General features: G+C 45.1%; 1 protein-coding gene across 1 annotated transcript; it reads left to right on the top strand.

Moving 5' to 3' along the window:
* The first annotated feature begins 726 nt into the window (after positions 1–726).
* On the top strand, positions 727–10,034 carry SPATA31G1 (SPATA31 subfamily G member 1). Its single transcript, XM_060408812.1, has one exon. It carries the CDS (start codon positions 6,801–6,803, stop codon positions 10,032–10,034), a length of 3,234 nt encoding a protein of 1,077 aa, XP_060264795.1. The 5' UTR covers positions 727–6,800.
* The last annotated feature ends 3,092 nt before the right edge of the window (positions 10,035–13,126 follow it).

Genomic DNA, 13,126 nt, shown 5'->3' with positions numbered 1-13,126 from the left:
CCTATTACCTGAAGCCACCCCTACCCCTGGATTGTTCAGATATGAATCATACATTCTCATTTATTTACACTGGTTGGATTTTAATTTCTGTCATATATACCCAAATGATTACTCACAATACAAGTTGGTTCTCAATCTCTAACTCTGCCTTTTGGAATATCTATATACTATGAATACACAGAAATATAGATATAATAATAATATATATGTTAATTTATTTGTGTCACAGATTCTCCTATGTTGAAAGAATATAACAATACCTACTTTAAAGGGTTATAAAGATTAAATGAGATAGTTATGTTAGAGTATAAATTTATCCCACAACTGAGGCACAAGAAACATTACATTACTTAATTTTTCTAAATTAAACTAAATCTGGCTCGAAACTCTTATTTATCAGGCTTGTAAGATATCTAATATTAATCATGATTCGTGTGGGAGCAGGGTTTTTCCCCTCTTTAGTGTGGTATATACATTGACCAAACAAAACAAAAAACATTTAGGAAAGAACCTCGGGTCTTGAGTCTGTCATGGTTTCCACTGGGATGTGCATTGTCTAAACTCATACAGTCCACACAGAGGCAAGTGACTCCACGGCATCTCTGCCAAGTGTGTACATCAGCATCTTTTGCTACAGTTCCCCAGGCTATGTACTAGATATTTAGTGCCCTAACCATTAAATCAGCTCTCCCTATGAGAAGTCCTGCTACCTCTTAACTGACTTTTTATTTATTTATTTATTTTTATTTATTTATTTTTGGTTGTGCTGGGTCTTCCTTGCTGTCCTCAGGCTTTTTCTAGTTGCAGAGAGCAGGAGCTACTCTCTAGCTTCAGTGCACAGGCTTCTCATTGTGGCAGCTTCTCTTGTTGCAGAGCACGGTTCTAGGCACAGGGGCTTGAGCAGATATACCACTGAGGCTTCAATAGTTGCAGCTCCCAGGCGCTAAAGTGCAGCTCAGTAATTGTGACACATGGGCTTAGTTGTTCCACAGCATGTGGAATCTTCCTGGCATGCCTGCTCAGTCAATCAGTCATGCCCAACTCTTTGACACCATGGACTATGCCCATGAAGCTTCTCTGTCCATCAGATTCTATAGGCAAGAATGCTGGAGTGGGTTGCCATTTCCTTCTCCAAGGGATCTTCCTGACCCAGGGATCGAACTCAAGTCTCCTGCATTGGCAAGTGGATTCTTTACCACTCTACCACCAGGGAAGTCCAACCTCCTAATTGACTTCTGTCACTCATGGAGCCTATTGCAACATCTCTTTTCCCTAGTCCCTGAACACATGGCTATCCTTGGGCAACTCCTCTTCTTTCAACTCAGCACTTCCTCCATCTTCTTCTTAAGAGCACCTTAAATTTTCATCCCACACAAGAGCCTGGATAAGGTTGTAGAACAGGTGTATTGCAACTTTAATTTGGGACTAGAAAATTCAAACCCATTAACTATTCCATAAGATAAGAAACCTATAATTCTTAGAAGAGAGGAGAGCAAAGTTACCTTTTCTTCCTACTGAGTATCTCTTTTAACAATAAGTAGCACACAGCACTTGGGAAATTATTCTGCTGTAAATGTAAATAAGCTGGCCCAGAATAAGTATTCAGTATTGTGGGGAGGGGGGAGTAATATGTATACCTATGGCTGATTCATGTTGAGGTTTGACAGAAAATAGTGAAATTCTGTAAAGCAATTATCCTTCAATAAAAAATAGATAAATTTAAAAAAGAGAGATGTGGGTTTGATCTCTGGGTTGGAAAGATCCCTGGAGAAGGGAATGGCAACCCACTCCAGTATTCTTGTCTGGAAAATTCCATGGACAGAGAAACTTGGCAGTTCACGGGGTCGCAAAGAGTCACGACTGAGCAACTGTGCACGTGTGCAAAAGTTACAAAAAGGAAAACAAGAAACAAATTCCTGGCCATGTTGTCTGGGCCAAGTCTTATTATGAGTATGTGTCTTGAAGCCTTTTTATGATTTTTGCTGCTATGTATATACTGCTAGCTGTCAAATTTATATACCCTATATAGACTGTTTTACCTGCCACCTTACCTGCATCCTGAGAAATCTGTATGCAGGCCAAGAAGCAACAGTTAGAATGGGATATGGAACAATGGACTGGTTTCAAATTGGGATAGGAGGACGTCAAGGCTGTATATTGTCACCCTGCTTATTTAACTTTTATGCAGAGTACAGCATGCAAAAAGGCAGGCTGGATGAAGCACAAGCTGAAATCAAGATTGCCAGGAGAAATATTAATAACTTCAGATATGCAGATGACACCACCCTTATGGCAGAAAGTGAAGAGGAACTAAAAGCCTCTTGATGAAAGTGAAAGAGGAGACTGAAAAAGTTGGCTTAAAGCTCAACATTCAGAAAACGAAGATCATGGCATCTGGTCCCATCACTTCATGGCAAATAGATGGGGAAACAATGGAAATAGTGACAGAATTTATTTTGGGGGCTCCAAAATCACTGCAGATGGTGATTGCAGCCATGAAATTAAAAGACGCTTACTCCTTGGAAGAAAAGTAATGACCAACCTAGACAGCATATTCAAAAGCAGAGACATTACTTTGCCAACTAAGGTCCATCTAGTCAAGGCTATGGTTTTTCCAGTGGTCATGTATGGATGTGAGAGTTGGACTGTGAAGAAGGCTGAGCGCCGAGTTGGTGATGGACAGGGCAGCCTGGCGTGCTGCACTCCATGGGATCGCAAAGAGTTGGACACAACTGAGCAACTGAACTGGAATTGAATAGACTGCTTTCCCAAGCTTCATTGCATGTATCTAACTGCCTCCTGCCTAACAAACATATTCTTGTCACAAGAATCTCAAATGCAAACATCTAAAATGGAACACATTGCCCCGTCATCCTAAATTGGTCACCAGGTTTGTGTTACTTATCTCAGTAAAATGGCACAAACATATACACCCAGTCCCCCCAAGTCAGAAACCCTGGAGTCCTTCTCAACTCCTGTTAGGGAAATTAAATGAATAGTCTTGTTTAGGCTTCAGAGAAAAAGCAGAGCAAGCCTCTGACCTTGCTTCTAACCTGCCTAGCCGCTGCTCTGACTGTGAGTGACTACCTGCTGTGAGTGCAAGCCTTGTAGCACCATAGATAAGATGAGGGAGAAATCTTGAGATTGATGAGACCCTGGAGAGGGCCTTGCCAACCAAGACCCAGGCTTAACTATATTCCAGGTTTTACACAACAAAACAAACAGCATTAATATGAAACCAGAACCGCAATTTGGCCACAGATTGTCCTGGGATTATAAGCGGGAACTCAAACTGCAATCTTTGAAGTCTCACCCACTGAGTGGACGTGCTGCCTGGGACCCTTTCCCATTTGGGACTCCAGATGTACTGTGACATGGGAGTTCCCAATGATGATTAAGTCTGGATGTTGATCAAAACCCAATTTGGTGATGTATTCTCTGCTCTTTCTAGTTCTCTTTTCTTTTAATGTTAGTATGTTGAAAGTAAGCTAGATAATTCTCTAATAAATATCTGTATTATTTATTTGTATATAACAAGTGATTTATTTTGTTAACAAATCCTTTGAACCTGAGACGAAAGTGAAAACTTTCAGCAAAACAACTCCTCATTCCACTCCATCCCACTGGTAACCAAGTCTAATCAATTATAACTTTGGAATTCTACTTGACGGTCATTCTCCACTCCCACCATCACTGCCTTGGTTCAGGCCTCATCTTTTGCCCAAACTAAAGCAAAGTTTCCCTAGCCAATCTCTTGCTTTCAATCTCTTTGCCCTCACTATAGCCAGAGTATTCTTTCCAAGACACAAACTTGATCTTGTCTCTTCCCTGCTCAAAATTTCTCAATTATTTCCCATCACCTTCAAGATAAAGTTTCAACTTCTTAGTCTGGTATTCAGGGCCCTTTGTGATCTCATCTGTCCTACTGCTTCCCTTACCCCCGCCTAATATAACAGATGCACTGAAACACCTTCAGTTTCCCTAATGGGACATGTATTCTCTGCCCCACCACTTTTACACAGGCTGTTCCCACTGCTTGAATTGTCCTCTTGCTTCCTACACTCTCATTTTCTTGACTCTTCAAACCAAGCACTGATCTCTTCTGGGAAGCACCCTCTGACAAGCCATCCCGTTCCCCAAGCTGGTTAGATGTCCTCCTCTCACTTAGTACCCTGTGCATATCTCTATTTAACTTCTATTATTTGACTATTTCCCTCACTGAAATGGGAACTACTTTAGCACAGAGACCCTATCATCTGCCTCCTCAAGACTGAGCATAATGCCTGATCCACAGGAAGCACTTAATAAATATATGTAGACTGAGTGAATGAATAAATCTAGGCCAAATCATGGTACCAGTGGAGAATGCTTTCTTGCCCAAGATCACATGGCCAAACAGTGGCAGAGCTAGAAAATCCGTCTCCTCAACTTCAACTCACGGTCTTTCTACCAGACTAAGCTGGCAGCTGATGGGGTAGGGTGAGAAGAGAGGCACTGAATTGTATTGCAAAGGCAGATATTGAAGTTTGATCCAAAAAAGAGGAGTTGAAATGGAACAGAGTGGTGGTTTTAGGGGAAAGAGGAGCAAATTAAAAAAAAAAAAAAAAAAAAGATCAAGCACATTTGATTTACTGTCATCCTTAACATGAATGCTTGCAAAAAAGATCTCAGGCAACCTAAAAACATGAGATATAAAAGAGGAAACAGACTACCTATTAAAGATGGAATGAGCCTTATATTAATAATTAGGAACTTTAAAAGTGATGAAAGATGACTTCTCTGGTTCCCAGTGGTTAAGAATCTACTTGCCAATGTAGAGTACACAGCTTTGATCCCTGGCCTGGGAAAATTCCACATGCTGCAGGGCAACTAAGCCCGTGTGCCACAACTACTGACACCAGTGCACCCTAGAGCCTGTGCTCCACAACAAGAAAAGCCACAGCAATGAGAAGGCCACTCACCACAACTAGAGAAAGCCTGCGCACAGCCAAAAATAAGTAAATAAAAGTTTTAAAAAGTAAAAGTGATGGAAGACATTTTCACATATTGAGGTATGGGGAAGTCATTCTGGCTTATAAATGATTTGACTTGAGCTTTATACTAGCTACAAGCCTGTCTTGTAGTCTATCAAACACACATTGTACATCTGATTTAACCACTGAAGAAAAGGGTGCATTGTCCAGAAGTAAAGAATATCTGTTTTGAAGTTAGAGATAAATGCCTCCCTTCGTGGAAGGCCAATGTCAGTACTCCTTTGACGATAAGGCTCCCTTCCCAGGTACCAAGGCCATACTGACTTCCTGTGTACCAACTAATCTGTCTTTTTTTGAAACATGGAAGAAATGTACCCCTGTTATGTTTGATGTCCTTTATTCTGACAAGATATAAAGCTGTGCTGGAAACCAGGCTTCATGGGAGCAGTTCCTCAGAGCTATGAGAGTCTGTCTCCTGGGTTACAGTCTTCAGCTTGACTCAAATAAAACTGTTCTCTATTCTAATTTTACTTTAGATTGGTTATTGATCATTTATGGCAACAAAAGAAAATTTTAACACAGCATATACTATGTACTACTCTAAGCATATAAATATTTTCTTTATTTAATCTTCAAAACAACTCTATGTGCTAAGTAATAATATTATCCCCATTTTACAGGTGAGAGAATTGAGGCACTGAAAGATTGAGTCTTTTGAGACTTCACAGGTAAGAAGTGGCAGAGCTAGGATTTGAATAAGGCAACTTGATGCTAGAATCCCTGTCCTCAACCACAATGCCTGAAGGTAATTCTGATCTTAGGAATCAAGACAAAAGGGGATCACTCAGGTTTCACTGAATGAAGTATGAGTTGTCTGGTGGGGGCAATTTTTTGGCCCTAAATTCAGACAGACTGTTGTTAGGTATGTGGGGGGATGGGAGTTCTTTGTTCTGTGATGCAATGATGACCTCAGGGTAAACTGCCACTAGGCTGAGGAAAATGGAATGGTTGCCAGAGGACCTGCGTGGGTCTGAGGGAGTCATAGGGCTTCTCTGGAACCAGCTGACTTATGCCCTAGCCTGCAGACACTGTGGCAGCAGCTGCCTCCAGAGTCCAGGGAATCTGATAATACTGTTTTTGTTCATGGTTTGGCAGATCCAGAGGTGGTGGCAGTTTGGGAGATGGCGGCAGCTTCAGCCCTGGTACTCTGGGGACAAGATGCGAGGCAAGGTGAGTGACACAGCAGTGCAGCTGGGTTAAATGAACTCACCACATGTGAGTTCAAGGGAGGAGTCATTGACATCAATGTGGGCCCAAAGAGGTGACCATATAAGCCTTAAGTGTGAGGCCGGGTGAGTTTTACCATTAACACGACATTTGAAGCCAGGTAAATGCTCACTGACCCTAGATGTTGAGCTATGTAAGGGAATACTGGTCTCCAAATGCGGCTGGGTAATGGCCATTAACACCAGATGGGTAAGGGACTCTTGTCCCCAGATGTGGGCCCTAGTGAGTGACTGTCCACTCTGGGTGTGGACCAGAGACTGAGGGCTTCATGATACACTCTGTGTCTCTGGAAAGCCTTCAGGCTTGACTGTATCTTTCTCCTCTCCCCAGGGCCTACCACTTCTGTACCATGTGGCTTTCCTTGATCGCCTGTGGAAGCAGAAGTCAGAGGAGGAAGAGGAGGCATTTCTGGATCCACTGAAGACACGTTCTCTTCTTAAAGAAGCTCCTATTGGAGAGCAAGTCACTACAGCCCCATCTCAGCCATTTTATAATTCTGAAGGCCTCCATAAGGCCGCTGGCACACTAGAGCAAGGACTCATGCAGGCCCCAAACCCTCCTCGATCCTTCCCCACCTTTCAGATCTTGACCAACCTGCCTGTGAGGCACACAACAACATCAGGGGGCTGCTCACAGGAGAGAAAAAGCCAGTTCTTCTGGGGTCTGCCCTCTCTGCACAGTGAGTCCTTGGAGGCCATCTTCCTGAGCTCAGGTGGCCTCTCTCCCTTGAAGCTATCTGTTAGTACCTCTGTCTTCTTTAACAAGCTTGCCTTCCTGCCTAGATCCCCAGTATTGCTGCTTCCCCGGTATGGCTTCCCAACCCCACTTCCCACCCAGGAAGCCCATACTGCAGAGGGTCTGGAAAGGATGGCCTCTGATCCTCAGCAACTTCCCTCTCCATCTTCCCCTCCTGTCCCATCACTTCCCCTTCATCCTAACCCCTTTCCCATGGACCATAATACAGTCCTATCTGGCACTGAGGCAAATACACAGTGGCTTACACGGCAGAAAGAGATCCCTTGGGTCTCCGGGGATCAAGCTCTGCACCAACAGCCTAACTTTCAAAGAACCAGACCCTCCAAGCTCTTCAATTCATCTGAGGTCTGGTGGAAGGTGCCATGGGATCCTAGCCTCCAACAACACTTTCCAGACTCACTCTCTGTCTCCCTAGCAGAGAATCCCTCTAGTCTCCTGGGAGCCCTAACTAGGTCTGAGACTCCATGGCAGACCATGGGGCAAAAGGAGGACCCCAAAATTCCTGAGCCAGCAATGGCAGCTACCAGCCTAACCCAAGCTTCTCTGCCAAAATGCCAGGGAGTCAGCCCTCTTGGAGGTCCTTCTGGATCTGAGGCCCTCTGGGAAACCATGAGGCAAAGAGAGAAGCCTCAGATCCCTGAGCCTGCAGTCTTGGTCCCTTGCCAGTCTGTAGCCCCCTTGATAGAGCCTCAAGGAACTAGCACCCTGGGAGTTCCACCTGCAGATAAGACTCAGTGGGGAACCACAGGACATAAAGAGAGTACTCAAGCCTTTCAGCCCCCATTGCCAGCCCTCTGCCAGCCCCCAGACCCTCTGTCAGAAGCCCAGGAAATCAACCCTGAAGGAGGACCTTCTGCAACCAAGGATTTCTGGGGATCCTTGGGACACAGAGTGAACCCTATGGCCTCTGGGTCTCCAGTGTCAGCCTTCTGCCCTTCCCCACATCCCCTGCCAGAACTCCTGGGAGGCAGACTCCTGAGAGAGTCATCTGGATATGAGCCCCAGTGGAGATACAGAGAAAACTCAACAAAACCTTGGGCCTTGGAGCCTCCAGCCTTTGACCTCGACCCAGGACTCCACGGAACCAGATCTACTTGTGTTCCATCAGAATCTGAGACTCCAAGGAAGGGCATGGAGAGTAAAGAAAATCTCTGGGTCTCTGCAGACCCAGTTTCACCTCCTAGCTTCCCCTCAGCTTCTCTGGAGTCCATAGGCACAGGTGTCCAGGCAGTCTTATCTGACTCCAACGCTTTGAGGGGGGCCAATAGGCAGAGAGACAACCTCTGGACTTCAGAGTCCCCAGCCCCTGGCCACAGCCTATCTCTTGCTCCTGTTCTAGAACACCACAGAATCAGTCCTGTGGGAGGCCTCACTGGGTCAGAAACTGCATGGAAGGGCACTGATCATTCCAGGAATTCCTGGGCTTCTGAATCCCCATCTCTGGCCTTCAGCACACCCCCAGTTCTTGTACTGGATTCCCTCAGAGCTATGGGGGTCCCGTTTGAATCTGAAGCTAGATGTGGGGACCTAGGAGGGAGAAAGGACTCCCGGACCTCAGAGCTCCCAGACTGCAGCTTACCCCAAGACCCACATGGAGCCAACTCCTTGGGAGTCCAGCCTGACTCTAAGCCTATTCGGGGGGACGTGGAGCAGAAAGAAATCTGTTGGGTTCCTGCGTACCCAGTGTGGAGCCCCAGCCCACTCCCAAACTCCATGTCCAAGTCTCACACGAGTGAGCCTATTGGAGACAAATGTGACTATAAGCCTGAGGAGGAAACAGTGAAACATACAGAGAACTGCAGGACCACTGAACTCCCAGCCGCAACTCCCAGGTTCTCTGCTCTTCTACCAGATCCACACATTGATCTTGAGTTTGTGAGAAGGAATATGCAATATCTCAGAGGGATCCTCCAGGACCCCAATCCTCCAGCAGTGGATCCCCTACAGCCAATACCCTGGTCTGCTGCCCAAGCTCACGCTCTGAAGATTGAGTCCAACCAACCTGGCCTACCCAAGGGAGGGCTGTTAACAGGGGCCAACGCAGAGACCCCCTCCTCCCGGGGTGAGGCTATCCCAAAGGTACCCACCTGCTCTGGGATCCAGGTCTGGCACTGGAGTAAGGAGTTGAAACTCAGGCTGGAGAAACTACAGCAGAGCCCTGCTTCCAGATCTCCAAGTCAATCATTTAGCAGCTCCCTTACCCTGAGCTCCACAACTCAAGCCACCCGGAAACTCTCTTCTTGCCCACCACAGCAGACTCATCCCCCAAGTCTGTGGCCCCACTCTTCAAGCTGCCATCCCCCCAAAGGTCAGAGCACAGTAACTCAGCCTATCCAGGTCCCCTACTGTTATCACTCCCACTTCTCTTTCCAACCTCAGACACTAAAGTCTGGCAGGGCAGAACAAGGGTCTCAGAAAGAGCAAAGAAAGAAAGCAAAGACAGTGTACCAGATCTCACCCCAAGAGTCATGTGTTCACATGGAGGCTGGTGAGAACTGCCTGGGCCAGGAAGAGCCCTCGAACCCTGCGGTTCCAGCCTCAGGCAAGAGAGAAGACAAAGCTTCAGCCTTATCTTCAGCCAAAAATAGAGCCAGCCCCAGGAAACCCAAAGGAGACTATGGAGAAGCGGATGCAAGTTTGGGGTCATCCACAGTTACAGAGGAAAGCCACCCAGCTCAGGCCAGAAGATTAGCAGAGAACCCTGTCAGCAGACTTTCACGAAGATCTCAGCACAGCAACCAGTGCTCTCCACACACTGCTTTCTCCCCCCAGCCTCACTCCAAGTATGTAAGTTCCCAAGGTCAGAGAGGGGCAAGGCTGGGAACTCCTCACATTCTGGCCCCTAGGCACTGTAAGCCCTGCCCTTGGGCACGTAAGCATCTTTCCTCCTTACCTCCCGCTCCCCTTACCAGCAGTCTCCAAAGGATATTATCCAAGTTTCTGGGTACCCATGGATCCATGCCCACCAAACCCATCAGCAGAGGAAAGCCTGGTAGTACTGGAACCCAATATAAGTAACCCAAGAAATGAAGCCAAACCAGTTGGGGGGCGGGGAGACAAAGGAAATCCTAATAAACTAGCTGAACTAGAAAAATCCCACTCAGGTCTTTTTTTGGAGTCTTGGGTACTGGGAATGTCAGTTCCCTATGCTGCTGCAGCTGTTGTATCCTCAGGATCAGGGTCCCACAAGTAGAGAGCTTGGGATTCTATAGGCTTAACTTTCTTTTCTAGCTATTCACATATGATCAACCTGGAGTCCTCTGCAGAGTGAGACTGTTAAGGTCAGGAAAGCACAGACCAGTGCTGCCCTTGAGAAAAACTCTGCAGGAAGTCAACAGAAGAAAAATATACACAAGAGCACAACTGATCTGAGGCTAGGCAGCTGTTATTGGTCCTGAGCATGATTGCCTTCTTTACTTAATCCACAAATCTATCTTTCTAGCCAGTTCTTGTCAGCCCTCTGCTCTTTCTCAGGTTTAGCTCATGCATCCCAAGGTCACAAAAGTTTAGTCCCTTTTCCTGTTTAGTGGTCATCTAGATTGCTATCATATCTTATATCCATTTTTTGATTGCAGTTTGTAATACTGTTATTATTTTTCTACTGCTGCCATAACAAATTACCACAACACAAAGTTTGTTAAGTCTGATATATGTCTCACAGGGCTAAAATCAAGAGGTTGGTAGGGCCATATTTCTTTCTGCGGGCACTGGGTGGGTTCATTCCTTGTTTTTCCCAGCTTCTAGAGGCTGCCCTCATTCCTCAGCTATTGACCCTCCTCCTCCATTTTCAAAGCTAGCAAAACAAAGTTAACTTCTCATATCATGACACTTTTTCTTCCCTCTCCCACTTTTAAGGGTACTTTTAATTACATTGGGCCCATCTTGATAATCCAAGATACTCTTCCTATCTTAGTCAGTTGCTTAGCAACCTTAATTCCATTTGCAACTTTCTCTTTGGCCATATAGCATAACATTCATAAGTGCCAAGGATTAGGATGTGGACACTGGGGGTGGGAGACAGGTGGGCTTGGGAATGGCATTATCCTGCCTATCACAGATATTAATTCAACCTGTTATATTTGCTGCAAATATTTTCTCCCAATTTATGTAGCTTATTTCCTAGTTTTAAGGTGATTTTTACCATGCCAGAGTTTAAATCTACCAACATTTTTCTTTATGGCTTCTAAATCACTTTATTCTAGCACGTTCATGGATGTATACTTGTCTACTTATTTACTTATGGCTGTGCCTCACAGCATGTGCAATTTTAGTTCCCCAACTAGAGATCAAACCTGTGCCCTCCTCAGGGGAATGGGTGCAGTCCTAACCAGTGGACCACCAAGGAATTCCCACAGATGTACATTTAGATTATTAATGTAACTTTTGAGTAGGGTATGGAGAGAATCTGATTCCCCCAGCCCTGCAAAAAGATGTCCAATTTTATCAATAGCATTAAAAAAATTTCTTCAACCCATCCCATTAGGTGCTATATTTCAAAATAGGCTCACTTTTAAATCATCTCTAGGCTTCAGATCTGCATATCTAATCACTTACTAGTACTGTCGCATATTCAACTTGTACAAAACCTACTCTTTCTCCCTTTAATCTTTTCTTTCAATGTGTGCATTCCTATTGAAGGAGTGTACCACGTCCACCACAATACAAAGCCAGATGCCTGCCATCCTTGATTCCTTCCTTAATTCTCAAAAAAAAAAAAAAAAAAAAAAGACTATCTCACGGTTTTTTTGGGGGGAGGCCATGTTGCAGATCTTAGTTCCTCAATCAGGGATCAAACCCAGGCCCACAGCAGTAAACATACCAAGTCCTAACCACTGGGCAACCAGGAAATTCCCCAAGTTTTTTTTTTTTTAATGATTTATCAGGAAATCCCTGGTGGTCCTGTGGATAGGCCTCAGTGCTTTCACTGCGGGAGCCCAGGTTTGATCCCTGGTCAAGGAACTGTGTGGAGAAGGCAATGGCACCCCACTCCATACTCTTGCCTGGAAAAGTCCATGGACGGAGGAGCCTGGTAGGCTGCAGTCCATGGGGTCTCTTAGAGTTGGACATGACTGAACGGCTTCACTTTCACGCGTTGGAGAAGGAAATGGCAACCCACACCACTGTTCTTGCCTGGAGAATCCCAGGGATGGGGGAGCCTGGTGGGCTGCCATCCTTGGGGTTGCACAAAGTCGGACACGACTGAAGTGAATTAGCAACAGCAGCAAGGAACTGAGATCCCATAAGCCATACCAGGCAGAGGCAGAAGGGGTGTTAGTGAATTGTCTACATAAAACAGTGTGACAATACTGTACTGTACATTGGAAATTGTTGGGTGAAATTTATTATGCCACAACAAAAAAAAGTAGGAGGAAATGTGAATTGTCTGGAAATCTGATGGCTACTTTCTGCCTAAACCCCCAGAGGACTCATGACATCTTTTAAAGTTCACACTTGGCATTTGAGGTTCTTCATGCGGTTTGGACTCTCAGAATTCACTTCCTTGCTAGTCAACCTAATGCTTGTTAAGCTCTGACTCCATGAAGCCTCCTACCTTCCTTTAACATCCAGCTCAGACTACCTCCAGAGGCTTCTGAGATTCCCTTTTCTTGGTATGGTTTCCCCTTCCTTGCTGCCCTAACAATTTATGCCTTGTTGATAGCACTGGTTTTGTGGCTTTGTATATTTAAGCTCTTCAAAAACAGTGAGGTTCTGTGAAGTCAAGTCCACACTCCCACACCAGTGCTTTTTTCACTCTGTGTATCTGGTTGACAAAAACAGCCAGTTGGAAGTCACATACAGCTTCTGCCTCCTCATTAATGTTACTATTCTGTTCTGAAGCTTTATTTAGCCCAAACTTATATATACAGGCTGAGATCAACTCACCACCTGCTGGCCAACAGTAGAACTGAAGGTCCTTTCCTTCTCACCTATCCACCCTCAGAAAGTCTCAGTCTCAAAGATAGTGCAATTTTTAAATTTCCACTTGCCTTTGGGCCATTTAATGAGTCTATGCATCTCTCAATTCGCTTTATGAAAAAATCCACATCCTATGTTCTGAAGTCTTTTTAAACCCTCAGTAGTTTGTAGGGCTGGGAAACATTAACAAACTA

The sequence above is a fragment of the Ovis aries genome, chromosome 2 (genome assembly GCF_016772045.2).
Source record: "Ovis aries strain OAR_USU_Benz2616 breed Rambouillet chromosome 2, ARS-UI_Ramb_v3.0, whole genome shotgun sequence".
NCBI lineage: Eukaryota > Metazoa > Chordata > Mammalia > Artiodactyla > Bovidae > Ovis > Ovis aries.
The sequence above is the reverse complement of the archived record's forward strand: the minus strand, read 5'-3'. Positions and strand labels throughout refer to the sequence as shown.